This window comes from Pecten maximus, chromosome 2 (genome assembly GCF_902652985.1).
Source record: "Pecten maximus chromosome 2, xPecMax1.1, whole genome shotgun sequence".
In the NCBI taxonomy this organism is placed as follows: domain Eukaryota; kingdom Metazoa; phylum Mollusca; class Bivalvia; order Pectinida; family Pectinidae; genus Pecten; species Pecten maximus.
In genome coordinates, this window is record NC_047016.1 from 32,621,432 (window position 1) to 32,644,404 (window position 22,973).

The 22,973-nt window shown below is 35.8% G+C and overlaps 1 protein-coding gene across 1 annotated transcript; it reads right to left on the reverse strand.

Moving 5' to 3' along the window:
- Positions 1-1,478: 1,478 nt before the first annotated feature.
- On the reverse strand, positions 1,479-22,647 carry LOC117321821 (peroxiredoxin-6-like). The gene is made up of 6 exons (XM_033876402.1): positions 22,483-22,647; positions 10,431-10,587; positions 8,898-9,053; positions 7,582-7,655; positions 6,328-6,400; positions 1,479-2,414 (listed from the first exon to the last, which is right to left on the reverse strand). Exons 1-6 carry the CDS (start codon positions 22,566-22,568, stop codon positions 2,289-2,291), a joined length of 672 nt encoding a protein of 223 aa, XP_033732293.1. The 5' UTR covers positions 22,569-22,647; the 3' UTR covers positions 1,479-2,288.
- Positions 22,648-22,973: the final 326 nt, after the last annotated feature.

Below are 22,973 nucleotides of genomic sequence, written 5' to 3' on the forward strand. Positions count from 1 at the left end.
ATTCAGGCCTTGTTTCCAGTAAAAGTGTCGTCTCCCACTGGTTCCCAATACATTCAGACCTTGTTTCCAGTAAAAGTGTCGTCTCCCATTGGTTCCCCAAAACATTCAGGCCTTGTTTCCAGTAAAAGTGTCGTCTCCCACTCATTCCCAATACATTCAGGCCTTGTTTCCAGTAAAAGTGTCGTCTCCCACTCATTCCCAATACATTCAGACCTTGTTTCCAGTAAAAGTGTCGTCTCCCATTGGTTCCCAATACATTCAGACCTTGTTTCCAGTAAAAGTGTCGTCTCCCATTGGTTCCCAATACATTCAGGCCTTGTTTCCAGTCAAAGTGTCGTCTCCCACTCATTCCCAATACATTCAGGCCTTGTTTCCAGTAAAAGTGTCATCTCCCAATGGTTCCCAATACATTCAGGCCTTGTTTCCAGTAAAAGTGTCGTCTCCCACTCATTCCGAATACATTCAGGCCTTGTTTCCAGTAAAAGTGTCGTCTCCCATTGGTTCCCAATACATTCAGACCTTGTTTCCAGTAAAAGTGTCGTCTCCCATTGGTTCCCAATACATTCAGGCCTTGTTTCCAGTAAAAGTGTCGTCTCCCACTCATTCCCAATACATTCAGGCCTTGTTTCCAGTAAAAGTGTTGTCTCCCACTGGTTCTTTTTTGTCTAGAATTTCAATAGTTCTAATAAAATTTCGCCAGATTGTTTAAAGTAGGAAGTTCCATCTCCCACTGGTTTCAAATACATTTGTGACCTAATTATTTCAGGTAGAAAGTTCCAAATCATTCAGGCCTTGTTTCAAGTAGAATGTTCGGTCTCCAACTGGTTCCCAATACATTCAGACCTTGTATAAGGTAGAAAGTTCTATCTCACAGACACAGTTGTCTCCCACTGGTTCTCAATACATTCAGGCCTTGTTTCCAGTAAAAGTTTCGTCTCCCATTGGTTCCCAATACATTCAGACCTTGTTTCCAGTAAAAGTGTCGTCTCCCATTGGTTCCCAATACATTCAGGCCTTGTTTCCAGTAAATGTTTCGTCTCCCACTCATTCCTAATACATTCAGGCCTTGTTTCCAGTAAAAGTTTCGTCTCCCACTCATTCCTAATACATTCAGGCCTTGTTTCCAGTAAAAGTTTCGTCTCCCACTCATTCCTAATACATTCAGGCCTTGTTTCCAGTTAAAGTTTCATCTCCCCAATACATTCAGGCCATGTTTAAGGTGGATAGTTTCTTCTCCCACCAGTTCCTAGTACATTTATGCCATTGTTTAAAGTAGAAATATCTGTCTTTCACCAATACAATCATAGATATATAATAAGCTAGACAATACAATTTCATTGGAAATTATTTTCACCTAATTTCATCATAAAAAAACCTGATAAAAGTAGCAATATATGTATATGTAAGGGGAAGTCTCCAGTCTCAGGAAATGTATGTCTGTGTTATAAAACTACTGCAAATAAAACAAAAATCATGTGTGATACAGTACAAGTGTTTATTGATGTATATTGTGTAGAAGCTGTTTTAATCAAGCAGAGGTTAATGAATGTATTTTAAAAATATAAATGCTTAGACTCAACAATTTAACAATACAAAAAGTAAAACCTAATATACACCGTAAGGATTAACAGGAAGCAACATCAAAACTGCTAGAAATGGCTTTTTTTCAAAACAATTTGAACTGAATGATAAAAAGTCACAATCATTTCAGCAAAACATTTTCCTTAAATTTTTCTAAACAAAAGCTGTATGTGGAATAAAGACAAGAAAGCTAGCAGATGAATAATTAACAATCAAATCCATTTTAACACAATACAACCAACCTACATTTTGGATAACAAGCCATTTTATGAAACCACTGATACAGGTAGAAAACTAAACTGTTACAAAGGGGCTTTTAAAAAAGGAAGGTAAAGCACTTTCTATTCAGTGTAAGTTAATGAAACAATTGATGTTAATTTACAATGATGTAGATTAAGCCATTGTAAATATATGTGGACACAGTTATTCAATAACAATATATTTTCCAGGGCTGATTAGGACACTTTATGTCCAAGAGTAGCGGCCCCTTAATTGAGAGGTTAGTCATGAGTTAGAGTATAGATGTGGCCGGTTCATATACAAACTGGACTAGCAACACCATGGTTATCCAAGATATCTCAATCTGTTGTCAAAACACATAAACCTTCCAGAGCCATCGTGATATACTTTCGTACTTTTATCTCTAGATATACATGTACAATGGTTTGCTTAATCTGTTTGGCGATCAACTTTCGCCAGCATATATTTTAGTCCAGCGTTGTGAGGCGAATGTACGACTTCTTGGATGGAACATCGAAGACCTCATGGTTGGGGAATTGAGCCAATGCTTCTTCCTTCGACAGTGATGGAACAACCATCACCTCACCACCGGCCTTTTATGATACAACACAAAGAATACATTATTACATTATAATACTATACACTAGTACATTATAATATCACACTTTTACACTATAATACCACAATTATTACATTAAAAAACAAGGGCTGTTGGAGAACAGCATAGCTCGTCTCGCAAATGTTTGTCAATAAATAATTAAAATATATTAATTGGAATGGTTTCACAAATTGCATTAATAATATTTATATTGTTTACTTGATCAGATTATGCTTTGTGAATTCATGCAATTTTCAAAACCATACAAATTTATATATATATAAATTATTTATTGACAAACATTCGGGAGACAAGCTATGCTGTTGTAGATTAAATGAATATATTAAATACAAATGTAATTGCTTTTGGACATATTTCTTCAATTTTATGACAAAATATTATCCTGATGAGAGTTGTCTCCCTTGAAAAATGTGGATCGGTATAAATTGTCTATTGTGAGCATTTTCACATTGTTTTATTTTCAGTTTCACCCCAAGAAGGGATAGTGTAACTCCATAGGGACTCTTTTACCAAATATCAGCACCCTAGTACAATCATAAAGTGATGTGTTAAATAGCTTTCAACATTTGCACCTTTTTTTTTTCAAATGTGTTTTTTCCCCAAAAAAATATTTCAGTTTAACTCCGGCAAGGGAAAGTTTAACCCCCACAGGGAACCCAATACCATGTATTACTATGCCTTTCAACACACACAATATAAACTTAACACAAAGTCCAAAGATTTAAAAACAAAAACAAAACAAGAGCTGTTGGAGAACAGCATAGCTCGTCTCACAAATGTTTGTCAATAAATAAATAAAATATAATAATTGGAATGGTTTCACAAATTGCATTAATAATATTTATATTGTTTACTTGATCAGATTATGTTTTGTGAATTCATGCAATTTTCAAAACCATACCAATTTATATATATATATAAATTATTTATTGAAAAACATTTTGGAGACAAGCTATGCTGTTGTAGATTAAATGAAGATATTAAACACAAATGTAATTGCTTTTGGACATATTTCTTCAATTTTTTGACAACATATCCTAATGAGAGTTGTCTCCCTTGAAAAATGTGGACCGGTATAAATTGTCTATTGTGACGTTTTCATGTTGTTTTATATTCAGTTTCACCCCAAGAAAGGATAGTGTAACTCCATAGGGACTCTTTCACCAAATATCAGCACCCTAGTACAATCATAAAGTGATGTGTTAAAAAGCTTTCAACATTTGCACGAAAATTTTAAAAAATTGTGTTTTTTCCTCAAAAAAATATTTCAGTTTAATATTCTAAGTCCAAAAATTTGATAATTCTGATTATTTCCCCAAAAAACATTTTAGTTTAACTCCGGCAGGGGATAGTTTAACCTAAGAGGGAGTTTATTACTAACTATCAGCACCCCAGTACAATTATAAAGTGATTTATTAATACCTTTCAACACTTGCACCAAAAAACTTAACGCAGAAATATTCTAAGTCCAAAAATTTGAAAATTCTAGTTTTTTCCAAAAAAAATCTTTTAGTTTAACTCTGGCAGGGGATAGTCAAACCCCAGAGGGACTCTATTGCCAATCATCAGCACCCTAGTACAATTATAAAGTGATGTATTAATACCTTTCAACACTTGCACCAAAAACTTAACGCAGAAATATTCTAAGTCCAAAAATTTGAAAATTCTAGTTTTTAAAAAAAAAAATCTTTTAGTTTAACTCTGGCAGGGGATAGTCAAACCCCAGAGGGACTCTATTGCCAATTATCAGCACCCTAGTACAATTATAAAGTGATGTATTAATACCTTTCAACACTCGCACCAAAATTTTAACGCAGAAATATTCTAAGTCCAAAAATTTGAAAATTCTAGTTTAAAAAAAAAAAATCTTTTAGTTTAACTCTGGCAAGGGATAGTCTAACCCCAGAGGGACTCTATTGCCAATTATCAGCACCCTAGTACAATTATAAAGTGATGTATTAATACCTTTCAACACTCGCACCAAAAACTTAACGCAGAAATATTCTAAGTCCAAAAATTTGAAAATTCTAGTTTTTTCCAAAAAAAATCTTTTAGTTTAACTCTGGCAGGGGATAGTCAAACCCCAGAGGGACTCTATTGCCAATTATCAGCACCCTAGTACAATTATAAAGTGATGTATTAATACCTTTCAACACTCGCACCAAAAACTTAACGCAAAATTTTTCTAAGTAAAACAATTTTCAAAAATCTGTTTTTTTTCCAAAAACTCATTTAGTTTAACTCCAGCAGGGGATAGTTTGACTCCCAAAGGACCATATTACCATAAATTACTATGCCTTTCAACACTGGCACCAAAAATTTAACATTTGGAAAACCAACGCCGACGCCGGAGTGACAACATAAGCTCTCGCTTTTCTTCGAAGAGACGAGCTAAAAACACAGATTTAAAAAGAAACAAGAGCTGTTGGAGAACAGCATAGCTCGTCTCTCAAATGTTTGTCAATTAATAATTAAAATATATTAATTGGAATGGTTTCGCAAATTGCATTAATAATATTTATATTGTTTACTTGATCAGATTATGTTTTGTGAATTCATGCAATTTTCAAAACCATACCAATTTATATATATATAAATTATTTATTGACAAACATTTGGGAGACAAGCTATGCTGTTGAAGATTAAATGAATATATTAAATACAAATGTAATTGCTTTTGGACATATTTCTTCAATTTTTGACAAAATATTATCCTGATGAGAGTTGTCTCCCTTGAAAAATGTGGACCGGTATAAATTGTCTAATGTGAGCATTTTCACATTGTTTTATTTTCAGTTTCACCCCAAGATGGGATAGTGTAAGTCCATAGGGACTCTATTACCAAATATCAGCACCCTAGTACAATAATAAAGTGATGTGTTAATAGCTTTCAACATTTGCACAAAAATTTAAAAAATGTGTTTTTTCCCCCAAAACATCTTTCAGTTTAACTCTGGCAAGGGATAGTTTAACCCCCACAGGGAACCCAATACCATGTATTGCTATGCTTTTCAACACTCACAACATCAACTTAACATAAAGTCCAAAGATTTAAAAACAAAAAAACAAAGATTTAAAAAGAAAAAATCCAATTTTTTAAAAGTTTTACTCCAGGAAGGGATTGTCTTCCTCCATAGGGACTCTATTGCCAAATGTCAGCACCCTAGTACAATTATAAAGTGATGTATTAAAAACACTTCCACCAAAAACTTGAAGCAGAAATATTCTAAGTCCAAAAATTTGAAAATTCTGTTTTTTTCCCAAAAAATCTTTTAATTTAACTCTAGCAGGGGATAATTTAACCCCAGAGGGACTCTATTGCCAATTATCAGCACCCTAGTACAATTATGAAGTGGTGTATTAATACCTTTCAACACTTGCACCAAAAATTTAACGCAAAATAAAAGTCCAAAAATTTTCAAAAATCTGGTTTTTTTTCCAAAAAATCTTTTAGTTTAACTCCGGCAGGGGATAGTTTGACCCCCACAGGGACCATATTACCATAAATTACTATGCCTTTCAACACTTGCACCAAAAATTTAACATTTGGAAAACCGACGCCGATGCCGACGCCGGAGTGACAACATAAGCTCTCACTCTTCTTCGAAGAGACGAGCTAATCATACATTTACATTAAAATACCATACACTATTACATTACATTATCATATGTATACTTTTACACTGCAATTCCATTCACTATCAAATTATAATATATTTTTACCCTATCATACCATACACTATATGAATCATAATAGCATTCTTTTACACTGCAAATTCCATACACTCTTACATTATACTATCATACTTTTACACTATTACCATACACTTAAAGTAAAGCAAATATTAATAAAATCCTTTTCTGACATATAAAATTGATCAACTCACCTGCCAGTTAGCAGGTGTGGCAACTTTTTTCGTGGCGGTCAGCTGGAGTGAGTCTACCACACGCAGGATTTCTCTGTAATATAAAACAACATGTACATTACGTTATATTTAATTTTGCTCCGCATTTCCCCCATTGACACAATGCTAAGGGGCAGTTGCCACCATACGCCTATAACACCCAGTGCCTCAGGCTATAACACCCAGTGGGTCATGTGACATTAAAAAAGGCGGGATTTTTTTGTGTTGGTTTAGTTTTTTTCAAAGTTGACGAAAATGGTAAGACAATGTAAATATAAGTTTTGAACAGTGGTTTTAATGTTGTTATAGTTGATATGGCAGCAAGATGTATGGTGGGCAAATGTAGCATGGAAACCATAACGGGTTCCCATGCCATTTGCCCACCATACATCTCGCTGCCATATCGACTATAACAACATTTAACCACTGTTCATTGCTTAAATGACTGTTTTTTGCTGTCTTTTTTTGTGACAATACATACTCATTGCCAGCTGAAGACTAACTAATTCAGGTTTTTTTCTCACTGATTTGGGAAAGGGCCTTTTTGTCTCATTTTGGGGAAAAAATTGGTAAATTGGGAACGATTTGTTCAGGAGTAAACTAAAAATTTTGGGAATTTGGCTTAAATATGAAAAAAATTCAATTGGGAATAGGGCCCAATAACAGCCCCAAAAAGCCCCAAGAAAAAGCCCTGTAATTATCATGATGCTAAGCAATCCAGCTAATAAGAGACAATATGCTTTCTAAATTCTTCATCCTGTGAGCTTGGATTTTTGTTTAATTTCATGCGAGGAAGTTATAACTTTAAATATCATGAATATTCATCAAATTGATTTTAAGGGAATGGATGTAAAAACAAAAGTTTGATTCAATGAAAGATCTGCCAGAGTGTCTCGAAACAGAATCGAGCACTACAACATCAGGAGTACAACCTTATTGAAATGCTGGTAATAAATTCTCTAATATGGTCTGATCTATGGAATTACAGATCTGTAGTCAAGTGAAACCTGCTTAACCAAAACACTGGGACCAAATCAATGTGTTGGATATGACTGCATCTGTAAAGTCATTCTGATGGATATGGTCAGAAAATACTGGATGTTGTAAAAGTCAGCTAGCTAGTTTCAGCAATGAAAGTGTGGCATGTCACCGTTCTGATGGATATGGTCCGACAATACTGGATGTTGTTAAAGTCAGTGGTCAGTAAAGTCGGTGAAACTTAGGATCCTGACTTACGCAAAGTTCCTGCCAGTGGTGGCTGGGTAGAGCATGGACAACTTCAGCTTGTTGTCTGGGCCAATAATGAACACCTAAACAGAAAAACAAATAAATTTAAAACAAACCAGAGTATAATACAGCAGAAGAATATTCTCCTATCTAATACCAGGATGAAATAAATCTTGTATCAAAATGAAAATCATATGGAAATGTAACAAGAGGAATTGTTCTTAATATAAGGAACTTGAAATACAATTGTACATATGTATAAATCATCAAGCTTCAAATAGATCAGTAAGCAGGTGGCCTGACAGATCTCGTACTGGCTCATGTGTTCTGCAGTATGTTAAGCAAAGTTGACTTTAACCTATTAATCGTAAAGTTAAACATTGCTATACTGTAAAATCAATAAAAAGAAATGATGGCATAAATACACATTGGCAATAAACAAAATGAAACTCATAAAACATTGAATGATATCAAATTTTAGCAAATCTATGTTTAAATCATTTGGCACAATTGACCATAATGAAAACATTGACAAGGTTATTTCCATTAACTTTCATAATATTAACACTGCCTCTAAGATAGGAAAACCTCATCTGACCAATACAATCCCCAGATCCTGACCAGTCAAAACAGATAACTCCTTCAAACTGAACCCTCTATAAACCAGCCAAATATTCATGTACTGTGTATGATCAGTTTAGAGGAGTTCCACTCTACATCTTCTCAGCATGTATTTGACCCCTCTGACATTGAATGTAGGTCAAGGTATACATTTGAACAAGCTTGGTAGGCCTTCATTAAACATGGTACAGTCTTAATATCAGGTCTCAGGGTTCTTGGTTAAAAATAAGTTGTTTCAAGGTTTTCAAACACTTGACCCCTGTCATCTTGAAACGAGGTCAATGCCATTCATTTTAACAAACTTGTACTTAGTAGTCCTTAATCCCAGCATGCTACTGGCCCAATATCAAGACCCTGGGACCCTGGTTATTGAGAAGAAGTCAAAAATGTAAATTTAAAAATGAATGTACAATGTCAGTCAAAAGACTTTTTTCAGTTTACCTGATCAAAACAGGAAATCTGAGTAAACAAACATGTAGGAGATATTTTTCTTATCTCCAAAATATTCAAGACTTGATGTTGGAAGGTTCTAAGATCATTTTGCAATACATTTATACTATTCTTGCACAGCAGCATATGTATCATTTTATTTTTTTAGGTATATGGAAATAAAACTAACTTATTAACTATAGAAAGCATGCAAGTGTTCTCAAAGGTCGTACATACATTTTGGTATATCATTATGTCTTTGTATAGATACTTACTGCCCTGCAGGTCAAAGGGAGTCCAGCAGCATCCTTCTCATCAGGGTCAACCATTCCAAGTTGGACTGCCAGTTCACGTTTTGGGTCAGAGATGATGGGAAATGACAGTTCTTTATCCTGACAACTCGACCCCTTTTTGCAGTAGGCGATCACATCCTGTTGGTATTTGGAGAAAGTAAAAATAATTTAATTTTGCTTTGATTATTTGCTCATCATCCAGCCAACAGCAGGATTATTTTAGGGGCAGGGCCATTCTAGGGCTGGGGTTTCGCTGTAGTAGCTTTAGGTTAAATCTCTTGCTCTAAGACAATCATAACAGACCTCCTGGGTAGGGATCAAAGCATACATCTTAGAGCTGTTACTGAGGTGGCAATTAGTCTTGTGCTATACAGACTCCAAGCTATCATACACCCCATCAACTATTGGTATCTGGGGAATGACATTTCACCAGCAAAACAGCAAGCATATGTTTGCATGCAGAAGTTCTTGGGTCTGTAGAAAGACGAGTCACAAATATCTCCCGATATATTTGTACTCTAACCAACCATCATGTCTAAGAAACATATGTTCCTCAAACCAATACCTAAGTCACAATGTCCCAGAAAAGTATGTGCCTTGACCAATCACTAAATCACAATGTCCCAGAAAAGTATGTGCCTTGACCAATCACTAAATCACAATGTCCCAGAAATGTACGTACCTTGACCAATCACTAAATTACAATGTCCCAGAAATGTATGTACCTTGCCAATCACTAAATCACAACGTCCCAAAAATGTACGTTCCCTTGACCAATCATTTAATCACAATGTCCCAGAAATGTCATACCTTGACCAATCACTAAATTACAATGTCCCAGAAATGTATGTAGCTTGATCAATCACTAAATCACAACGTCCCAAAAATGTACGTTCCCTTGACCAATCATTTAATCACAATGTCCCAGAAATGTGCGTACCTTGACCAATCACTAAATTACAATGTCCCAGAAATGTACGTACCTTGACCAATCACTAAATTACAATGTCCCAGAAATGTATGTAGCTTGATCAATCACTAAATCACAACGTCCCAAAAATGTACGTTCCCTTGACCAATCATTTAATCACAATGTCCCAGAAATGTACGTACCTTGTCCAATCACTAAATTACAATGTCCCAGAAATGTATGTAGCTTGATCAATCACTAAATCACAATGTCCCAGAAACATACGTAACCTTGACCAATCACTAAATTACAGTCTCAGTAAGCTATTGTATGTACTTACCATGACATCTAAGAAATCTACATATACTGCTGTCTAATCAGAATGTCTCAGAAATGTGTGTACCCCTGACCAATCACTAAATCACATAGTCTCAGAAAATCATGCACTTTTGACTTAATTATCATGAGGTTTCAGGAGTACACATACCTGTCACCAATCAGGATGGTCTTTGAAATATTCAATGTACGTATACATCTGACTAATCACATCTCAGAAAAAAAAAAGAATCCATTGTCCAAACATAGCATCTCGGAAATATACGTACCTTTGACCAATCACAGTGTGATTTAGTGTCATCACATGAGAGTGCAACAAGTTTCACTCCACGTTTCTTGAATTCTTCACTCAATCTTTGGACATCGGCAAGCTCTGTTGTACACACTGGGGTGAAGTCAGCCGGATGGGAAAACAAGATACTCCAACTAAGTAAGATAAAACAGGGAAAAATTGGTTTCCTAAGATAATATTAGACAAGAATTATGTATAATTATGTGTCGCCTGTTCCGCTTTGTCAATATATCAAAGATTTTACTTGAGTACTCAAGGATATATTCGAAGAGACTATAATGAAATTCATTGATTTTCCTAAGTCCAGAAATTGAGGTTTTTACCGCGAAAATACAAACAAATCATACAAATGTTAATAAAGAGTGTAATGCAATCAGCTATACATCCCACGATACACATATAACCCAAGTCTGGTTGCTCTAGCTTTTATAGTTTGTCAGAAACGGCCAAATATATGTGTGAGCAAAACACAAAATCTTCACTTTTTTTTTTTTCAAAAAGCAAGTACACACCTCTCAATTTTAGCAAATTTGAGTCTGGTGGCCTAGAATGAAGGTCATGCTCATACATTTGAACAATCATTAAAGCCCTTTACCCCAGGATGCTAATAGCCAAACATCAGGTCTCTGGGCCTCTTGGTAATTGAGATATTTGACCCATGTGACCTTGATTGAAGCTAAAGGTTAAGGGTCATTTATTTGAACATTTTTATTAGCCTTTCACCCCAGCATGCTATAGGCCCAATATCAGGTCTTTTGGCCTCTTGGTTAATGAGAAGTTGTTTAAAGATTTTAGCATATTCGACCCCTGGGACTTTGAATGAAGGTCAAGGTCGTTCATTTGAACAGTTTTGAAAGTCTTCACCCCTCATGCTATAGGTCAAATATCAGGTCTCTAGCTATAGACCTCTTGGTTAATGAGAAGTCATTTAAAGATTTTAGAATATTTGACCCTGTGATCTTGAATGAAAGTCAATGTCGTTCATTTGAACAATCTTGATAGCCCTTCACCTCGACAAGAAGTTGAAAATGTAAATTCAATTGTTACAAACAGACGAGGGACAACAGACGTCACACAACAGACAACGGACAAAAGGCGACTAGAATACGTCACTTGAGACTTTGTCTCAGGTGACCTAAATATGTTTTTCCAGCTTATTTTTCTGGAGAGCTCCATTGATAAAAAGAAATCTCCTCTGGATAGTAGAAACATATACACTGATCTGATGATTGTAGGCTAAAGAAAAGTCTAAATTTTACACAGAAATATTTTTCTCTGCACATGGTTTTATGAAGCACACCCCATTTTGTATGCATGTGTTTTTGTAAGCACAGCATGTGCAGATCAAGTCAAAAACAGTTTCTTATAATTTAAAATTTAAAACTTTATATTTGTGCTAAGTCCCTATACATTACCTGGTACACAAATGAAAGCTTAAAATACTTACAATGAATCCTAGGTGTTACAGTGTATAGGGAATACAATTCAAGCATATATATATATTTCTTTAATTCATATGATACAGTTGATTAAGTGTCTGACAAAATGTTCACCAAATGTTCTATGTTGGTCATCAGTACCCCAACAGTTCAATGTTGTCAGTACAGATTAAAGTATTAAAACGCAGGTACCTGATTTTAAGGGCACACCTGTACAGGTATTTACCACTTCTATAACATGTCCACACACAGCAGTACAGGTGTACGCGAGTGTGTCCCAGCTTTCTTATTTATCAGATATTTGTGAGATTACATGTGATAGTGTGGTGTCCTTGTGACACACAACAAATAAAGGTCATGACCCGTTCATATTTACACAAGTTTTGTGATATTTACATCCGCAGGCATTCTATGTGACAGTTCACCCATTAAGGGTGACACCATGACCATTTTGAAGGCTTTAGATATTTTGTTTCAACTACTTGAACACTATTGGTGAAAGCAAGATCAAATCATCTGTTGTAAACTTGTAATATTGATTTTAAACTGTTATTGAAATGATGATTACAATTACATGTAATTATATTAGTTTACCACTGACTAAATGGAGACAATTAAGCCAGCATGTCATTTCCTATACACCTAGTTCTGAATAAATTAGGACTGTTTTGGGTTGGGTTTTTTTAATAATCAGATTTTGCAATTGATAAAAATGAGAATTTTTTTTCATGAATAGTTTGAATTTTTATGACATGTCAACAATTTGGGAAGTTTTACTTTATATATATATATAGGCTCACCACTGACCTATCTGGTCTTGTCTCGGCAAGATAAAGGATGAAGAGCTACACATAGGTTCTTTGGTCACACATGAAAAGGTATACACATGGTCACCTGCCTGATCAAACTGGGTTTATTCCAGTGTTTCAGTACTAATCCCAGATCCCCCCCCCCCCCCCCCCCCCCCCCCCCCAGCCGACGACTAGTATACGATTATACAACTTGTTCTGCAATTGTAGATAAGGAAAGTACATTTATGCAGTGAATTTGTCTGTGTAATATTTTTGCATACGTTATTATGTTATGTAACCTTATTTTCATTGGCTGCACCAGTCAAATCCATTGTGATGTCATAATATTGTCAGACATGATTTCATCAATTGTGAATGGTACAACAAGATGGCTGCACCCTGCTTGATTGTCCTCTCCATTTTTAATTTTAAACCTTTCGAAATGTATGTTTTCAGAATTATGTGATAAAAAGTATCTTAAGTATGTTTTTATTACAGATCCTATTTATATCTACATATCGTATGAAACTGCAAAGCCATTAAAGAGGAATTTATCATTTAAATTCACAGCTATCCCTTTGTGTGAAGACCCTATCCTTCAAGCTCCTAGGATGAAACCATGTATGAAATTTACACTAAATGATTCCTCTTGTGGCTGTTTATTCTATACAGATAAAGTTTTTCAAAAAAGTAATCTAAAGAAATTTTGTGATAATATAATCAGCTGGAGTAACCAGTATCACTTAACCACCATAGAAATGTATACATTCCTTTGACGTAGCAGTGTTGTACGGATCAAGCTAAAAGAAAATTAGCTAAAACCAAGCTACCCTGGTAAAGGAAATTTCTTCAAACCAAGCTAAAGAAAATTCCCTCAAATCAAGCTGAAGGAAAATTCGCTCAATCTACATCAGTAATATTAAGGTACCTGGGCATAGTTTGCCCATAGAAAAAGTTACCTATTTACTGCATTTGCAAATCGCCTGCTCATACATTAAAACATAATTATTTTTGCAGAATCAATTAAAAGTGCCTTTAACAGTTTAGAAATAAGCGGAGGCTCCGCAAACTTCAAATACTTAACTTCCACACTAGGGGAGGGGCTTCTTTCAGGAAAAATATGGTAATACAGCCCGAAATCAACATGTCCTCCGACATTTATAGAAGTGACAAAAGATAGATGTGCCAGGTACACAAAGCCCGTTCTACAAAACTACATCCCCAGACTTTTAAAGTTCTTTTCAAAAGATAAAAAAATAGGATATCTGTTTAACACCTACCAATAAAACTGAAACAGGTCAACCTTAAAATGAACACTACATTAAGCACATTTGTCCCACATAGTTTTTATATGTGCTACAGTAGGTATATGGATTAAGGAATGCGGCAAAATCTTGGTTTTACCTACATCTTCTGTTAAGGGGACATGTACCTTACATTTCTGTTTAGGGGGCGTGTACATGACATTTCTGTTTAGGGGGCGTGTACCTGACATTTCTGTTTAGGGGATGTCTACCTGACATTTCTGTTTAGGGGACGTATACCTGACATTTCTGTTTAGGGGGCGTGTACATGACATTTCTGTTTAGGGGGCGTGTACCTGACATTTCTGTTTAGGGGATGTATACCTGACATTTCTGTTTAGGGAACGTGTACCTGACATTTCTGTTTAGGGAACATATACCTGACATTTCTGTTTAGGGGACGTATACCTGACATTTCTGTTTAGGGGATGTATACCTGACATTTCTGTTTAGGGGATGTATACCTGACATTTCTGTTTAGGGGACGTATACCTGACATTTCTGTTTAGGGGACGTATACCTGACATTTCTGTTTAGGGGACGTATACCTGACATTTCTGTTTAGGGGACATATACCTGACATTTCTGTTTAGGGGATGTATACCTGACATTTCTGTTTAGGGGATGTATACCTGACATTTCTGTTTAGGGGGCGTATACCTGACATTTCTGTTTAGGGGATGTATACCTGACATTTCTGTTTAGGGGATGTATACCTGACATTTCTGTTTAGGGGGCGTGTACCTGACATTTCTGTTTAGGGGGCGTGAACCTGACATTTCTGTTTAGGGGACATATACCTGACATTTCTGTTTAGGGGACGTGTACCTGATATTTCTGTTTAGGGGACGTATACCTGACATTTCTGTTTAGGGGGCGTGTACCTGATATTTCTGTTTAGGGGGTGTATACCCGACATTTCTGTTTAGGGGGTGTATACCTGACATTTCTGTTTAGGGGACGTATACCTGACATTTCTGTTTAGGGAACGTATACCTGACATTTCTGTTTAGGGGGCGTGTACCTGACATTTCTGTTTAGGGGGCGTGTACCTGACATTTCTGTTCAGGGGGCGTGTACCTGATATTTCTGTTTAGGGGGCGTGTACCTGACATTTCTGTTTAGGGAACATATACCTGACATTTCTGTTTAGGGGGTGTATACCTGACATTTCTGTTTAGGGGGCGTGTACCTGATATTTCTGTTTAGGGGGCATATACCTGACATTTCTGTTTAGGGGGTGTATACCTGACATTTCTGTTTAGGGGGTGTATACCTGACATTTCTGTTTAGGGGGCGTGTACCTGATATTTCTGTTTAGGGGGCGTGTACCTGATATTTCTGTTTAGGGGACGTATACCTGACATTTCTGTTTAGGGGACGTGTACCTGACATTTCTGTTTAGGGGGCGTGTACCTGACATTTCTGTTTAGGGGGCGTGTACCCGATATTTCTGTTTAGTGGATGTATACCTGACATTTCTGTTTAGGGAACATATACCTGACATTTCTGTTTAGGGGACGTATACCTGACATTTCTGTTTAGGGGACAGGTACCTGACATTTCTGTTAAGGGGACATACCTGACATTTTTGGCACATGTAAAACAATTACCCACAAAAACACTGTTACTAACTTTTAACAGGGTTATGACCAGAAATATGACAGATTGGTGACAGATTCATTGTTACACAGATATATAATCTAGTATCTTCAATTATACATGTGTCACTGTCTAATGTGAGATATATAATAATAAATTTTCATGGTTTTTCTTAATCAAGCTTAATAGGTACATAATAATTGTCTGGAGGCCATGTTTTTCTGGGGGCTATTAGGGTAGATCATAAGCCCATTCCCAACTTATTTCATTTCCTTTTACTTTCAGTAAAGCTAAATTCCCCAAATTTGCTTTCCAAATTCAAAATCATCTTCCCAAAATGAGGCAAAACAAGAGGCCCAATGGGCATTTATCTCTCACCTGCTAATCAAAAGATAAATATAAGCACAAATAATGGTGGGTATCAAATGATGAGCTGATTTATTCAAATATTCCAGGCAGGAGTAGACTAGGTTTATTCATTGTAATAAATTTTTGTAGCCCTTCGTCCTTATTTGGGTCTCTTGGCTAATGAGAAGAATTTGTTTTAGATTCAAGCATATTTGACCCCTGTGACCTTGAATGGCTGTAGGTCAAAGTCATTATTTTGAACAAACTTGGTAGCCCTTTACTTCAGCATGCTATACAGTATTACCCAATAAAGATTTCGGCATATTTGACCCCCGTGATCTTGAATGTAAGTCACGTTAATTCATTTGAATAAACTTAGCAGCCATTTACTCCAGCATGCTTCAGGCTAATATCGGTACGCTGGGCATCTTTGATATTGAGAAGAAGTTGTTTAATGGGAAAAGTTGACACTGCACAGAGACACACCAGGCATATAAGCTTACATGCCCGGTGAGCTAAAAAAAATCCAAGTTAGTCCATATACACATACACAAACAGGATGTTACAGGTAAATAAGTTCATTCTTAATACAAGATTTACGAGGACACAATCTGGAATTTTAAACTCCAATCTACCTACAGAATCGATTTTTAACTTCCTGCATTAGGGAGAGGTGTACCTGGTAGCATTTTAGGCAAAGAAATAAATGAACAGGCTAGTATGGACAATCCCCGATGAATCATATGTTGATTGTGCAAAATGCTCAGTGATATATATCGTAATAGCTGTTACATCTGAAGTAACATGAAACAATTTTTTAAACAAAGTAGAATTTTTGTGTCTGTAAGGGTAATTTGGAGCCATCTAATATAATGGAGCTCAGCAATGTTTGAAGACATGTAGGTATATCGTAACAAAAAAACAAAAACCACCATTGTGGAAAAAAATATGTCAAACAATTTTTGGACATATTCTTAAAAATTACAGCACACTAAAAACCGAGTATTGCAAACTTAACATATTAAATACTAAAGAAATGGTGTTTTTCATAAATACAAAATTAGTGCTGTACATTAATTTTCAAAGTATCAGTAGATACTATGTTTTTGAATGCTGAAATTTTGAATTTTGACACCTTCATTAAAAAGTTTAACACATGTTAATTAATTTCATAAGTGTGGAACAACTTATTAATGACTGACAAATTGCATACTATCAAGACTGGTTGCAGGTGTAAAGACTGCAGTGACTTGTCCAAGGAAATAATGCTGACAGTACAAGACAGTCAGCGACTTCTCACCTTCCTGAGAAATGCTAACAACTGGGGGTAGTATATTGTAGATATATTACAGGATATAAAATGAATAATAATATACTAGTAATCACATTGTCACATCAGGATAAATGTATTTCACATTCAGGACGTAGGGATATCAATCCCTTGCCAAGAATAACATTCTGAGAAACTGGCCATGATATAGATAGGTTTGGAAGTTTCTTACAGTGTTGGGAAGTTTCTTACAGTATCTATCACACACCTAGATCAGGGACTTCCTTGTACGAGATAAAGCTGACCAGATAGCCACTAGGATAATGAACTTCAACCTTTAGTATTTGTCATGTGATTTATCATTGTCAGTGTACTCAAGCTCTCAAATATCCTATCTTGTATAGAAAATCAAAACTGGCTATACAGCATGTAGTGTTGGGTTACAGTAGAAGGTATAATGTACCTGCCAATCCTCTCCACAGAAATTCTCTATTTTAGACTACAGTATTTATCCTCAAAAATGTCCTCTTCTCCATTTTAAAACATAGTATTCTTGTGAACCCATCTTAGTAAGCTTGCCATTTTAAAAATGATGATTTCGCATAAAGAAAAGAAAAGGGCTTATTCGTGGGCAAGGTTTATTTGCAAATAGAATAAAGTACAGTTTTAACATTGATTCAGTAAAACTTTTTAAACTCAATGGAATATATTAAATAGTTACGCAAAATATATTCCATTTGAGTTTTAAGACTTCCGTCAATATTTCAAGTCTTATTTTACTCTACTCAGACTCTGACATTAACAGCCGTAGATTATTGTAATTCATGAAATTTTGTTTATACACAGTTTACATGTTACCATGTACAAATTGTTTGTATGGAAAAACTTTATTTATTTATGAAAGGGGAAAAGGTTCTATCATTCAAATCAAATTCTGCATGTAAAAATAAAATTACATTTGGCATAAGTAGACCTGTTTACAGAATAGTAATACTTAATAAATAAAGTTTACAGAAATTCCCAGATCTGTATTTGGGACCAGAGTGCTTGAACTTACGCACTCTGGTCCCAAAACAGAGATAATAGATTTAGGAATTTCTGTAAACACAATTTATTTTACAACAATTGCGAAACAAGTTATATATCAACTTATATACATCACACTGGTTGGCCGCGGTGGCCGAGTGGTTAAGGTGTCCCGACACTTTAACACTAGCCCTCCACCTCTGGGTTCCGAGTTCGAAACCAAAGTGGGGCCCGGCAGTTGCCAGGTACTGACCGTAGGCCGGTGGTTTTTCTCCGGGTACTTCGGCTTTCCTCCACCTCCAAAACCCTGGCATGTCCTTAAATGACCTTGGCTGTTAATTGGACGTTAAACCAATACAAACCAAACCAATGTTGGCCTGGATGGAAGCGCTTGAGGGGCCTTACAGTGGGAGGAAAGAATACAAGGGGAAAACTCACCTGATCAGGCAGACGGCCTCATATCCTTTCACCCAGGCGATCGGGAAAGCAAACCCCGGTCACCTAGGTGAAAGGCAAATGTGATCCACTGTGCCACCCGACCTTTCTGTTCCAAACGTGTTTGTGAATATGATGATAAATGTCCTAGCCATTAACTGAAGAGAAATATGGAACTTTTTTGTGCTCTTTGCTTTTTTAAGACCTGTACTCATGGCTTTTTTAAAACTAAAGTCAGCTATTAGTTGACCATGCAAGGATGTACGTTCACCTTACATTTGCTTATGTAAATAACTTACTGGCTGACCTGGATAAAATTTCATTTGAGGTGAATTCACTTTTATGCTGCTTAAATATTCTGCTTCGGTACAAAAAAAAATTATTGTCATTTTACAGTGGCTCTTTGATGAGTAGCCTGAGTTTCCTCTCGCCCTGACACTAGACATGGAGATGAGGAGATCTAGAGCTAGTATACAGTTTTGGTTTAAATTTTTAAAGATTTCCCACTGGAGTGTTAAGGGCTCTCCCATTTCTCTCCTTCTGTGTTCGTGATTTTTTTTACACTTAATGGCCTCATAACCTGGAAAAAGGAATTTACCATAACCAAATCCAAACTTGACGAGTCTTGACCTGCATATTATCATTATACAAACACACAACGAAAAACTCTGTCTGTATCTGTTACAGTGTTAATGAGTGGAAACAAAATCATGACCAAATCACTGCCAACGGTAAAACCACATGCCCCAGACCAGAGTCAGAGGAACTCTGCACAAGATAAAATATACAGTATAAAAAAACAAAGGGGAATAAACTTATAATAAATCGTTGAATCAAAATGCCTCTATAGAAAACACATCATTATCAAGATTAAAATGCAGCAAAATAAATGAATAAAGACAAAGTTGCGTCTCAAGGTGACTTTGGAGTTTCTGTATTCAGCACTCCACACAAAACACTACACAAATTAAATATTGTCTATTTTTTTTTTGCACAAAAGACACCCTGTATGTGCATGTTTCCATTGTGACAGCTTTAAAAATGTGCAGTGACCTGCACAGCTATATATCAAACATAGGTATTTGGTTAACTCAATTGTGTATACATTTCCTTTGTTGAACACAAGCCAGTGTTCTAATGACCCAAATTAATGCCCCAAAAATGTAAAAATAACAGAAATATCTAGGTTAATAGCATCTGGGGCAGTAGATGATATGGCCACTCTCCTAGGGTTTACTTGTACCTGTGCATATTCTGTCACCACCTGTTTAAATCTAGGGACTATATTAATTTAGACAACTAATAAATTAAACAGCATTTCCAAATGATGGCTATAAGCTTGTACGGTTTCTGATCAATGCTAAAAAGTAAAAACACCCAAATTCATCAATCATGTATTTATACCAGAGGATTTCATTTATATATTACAAATACATTCAAATTTGCATACATTTCCTTTGTTGAACACAAGCCAGTGTTCTGGTGACCCAACTTAATGCTCCCAAAATGTCAAAAAACATGTATACTCAGAATATGATATGGCCACCCTCATTTTATACCAGGATCGTCCTAACTGTTACAATCCCAGAGCAAGAAAGAGGCCCATGGGCCTGAACGGTCACCTAGGTCTTAAACATATGTAACTATCTCATATGTAATAACAATGTAACTCTAAACAGTTCCTAAATAAATAATAATAAAGTTTAATTAGCACCTCCCCTGATAACTCTAGCCAACTTGAAAATCGAAAGAATTATGCCCAAAATTGTGTTACCCTGGTCTGATTACCAAACCCTAGTCTGGGCCCAGTTGTTCATAGGGTGATAAGGCTAACCACAGTTAAATAATAATTTGAAAATCCTTAAATCATTTCTGGTAAATCATGAAATTTTTTTTTACACTAGTCAGTCTCTTCCCATCTGCCTATTTTAAGGAATACACACGCTCAGGTTTTGGAGTAAAGGAGAAATGAGATTCTCACTAATCAAGTGATAAAACTACTTTGAACAATAAGGCCGTGGTGGCCCAAGGCCAGTATAGCTTTGGTACGGAGGCAAGTACATTTGTAAATATTAAATTAGCATGTCCAATTAATGAAGAGTACATGTTTTCTTGTAATTTATACCTTTTCCTTTGGGTAATGTAAGGCGATACTAATTCAGTTTAAATGGACCATTACATATGTTTCATCTTGGGACCAGTACTTTTGAACAAAAACTTTCCAAAAGAGTTAACTGGTGAAGCAGAAATTAATCTATTTCTTGTCACGAAGCATTGTGCATGTCCACCTGAGCATGGGTGAAAAAGTGTGGGTTTTTTTTTTTGCAGCACAGAATATGATTAAGAAATAGACCAAAAATATTTTCATCAATAAACCGTATAACATTATTTGCCGTTTCAGGTATATGTGTACACTGTACCAGTCAAAATTAAGGTTGTCGTGTCAGTAGTATATTGTAAATTAAATTCAAAACTCAGTAGTATATATTGTTAATTAAATTCAAAATTAAGTTCAAACTATTACTGATTCTATACACATTACCAAGCAGATGTATATTTTTTTTTTTAATAAAAAGTGAAAAATTCTTTTTGTTTTTGTGTTATAATTTCCAATAACAAATCATTCAACTTAATTTGTATTCCATAAATAACTCATTACATTATTCATACAGTACCAGGTATACAATTAAATCAAATTGAGTCTTAGTCAACAGGTGTGCAATACATATACATAATGTATGCAAGTTTAACAGTATTAAGTCTCTGGTAATATTGTTTGATGAATTTGGGTGTTCTTATAATTTTTAGCATTGGTCAGAAATTGTACCAGTTTATAACCAACATTTGGAAATGCTGTTAGTACATCCATTATATAATAGACATATCTAAGAGGGTACTAGCCCGAGTTTCCTCTGGCCCTGACACCATGTCTGATGTAGGGCCCCTAAACCAGACAATGGTGTCAGGGCCAGAGGAAACTCGGGCTAAGAGGGTACCTGTACTTTAAATATGAACAGCAGTTTCGGCATAGCCGTCTAATTTTCATTTTGCCCTGGATATGACAGTTTATGACGCAACAGGTGGCTTTACTGGTCAAGATGAAATATGTGATTGCTCAATGTAGTTGTAAATGCAAATGCAGATATATACAGTTAAAACGAAAACAAAGTTTAGATTGAATGCAAGCTGAATAAGTGGTTGTATCTTTTCAAATGGCACATTGATAAAATGATATTCCTGATTCAAAGGCAGTCTTCAAAAATGATTCAAACTGATATAATTTTGTTATCCGTGCTGAAATGCATTAGTTCGTTGATTTATTTCACCAGCAGTTTTACATTATAACCACCAGCATTAAAACTATGTCCCTTTTTTTTTAAAAAGATATTTCTTGTTTAAAGATATTTCTAGTTTTTAAGTTTACCTGGAAGTTGACAGACATACCAGGAACAGCTCTGCCCTACTCCTATAACATAAGAGGCCGCTGGTCGGCTCTTTTTCTATCGGATATTATTTTGCCGACTGCGACACGGCGCTAGTCAAAAGTATCTCGCCGTGTAAAACCTCTAACATTGTTGGAGTAAGCTCTGCCCCTGTATGTTGCCAAAGGCACTTGCAAATAAAATGTTAATTTTAAATATATATATATCTATATATGATATGGCATGCGTCTGGATGTGTGACAGGGTCGTCAACACAAAATGCAGGCGATACAAAAATGTACCTCGACCGGTGTGAGTGTGTGTATACTCCGGCGCTCAATATACGATTCTGTAAAATACATATTGTCAATAAACTACACGATGACACTTACGACCCTCCCATCCAAGCGTGGAATTTGAGTTTCCCCTGTGTTGATTCGGCCTCAAAATCGGGGAAAACATCTCCAAGGTTCACCATTTTGATGTCGCTGTGCGTCCTACCTCGAGTCACCTGGGGATCACTGTGCCACGATTGTCACGCCTCCACGTGATCTTAACTGAACAGAAACCGGATACAGAATCATGAATGTATTTCTACGGCGCCAACATTTGAAATCAACGAAAGAAGCCGGATAGCGATATTTTTAATTGCAAAATCTCAATGTCCACTGCTCATCGCTGCAGTAAAATATATCAGTTTGATAAATTTATATTTCGCTTACAAAATTGTAATAAACATGTATAATATGTATGTAGCGGGACTGGACTGGGTCGATCATCGGTGACCAGGTAGCTCAATTGGTAGGGTGTTCGGAGGTCCCGGGTTCGAACCTCGGTCTGCTACATTTTCTCCTCTCCTGTTACAAAATTGGCGCCCAACTAA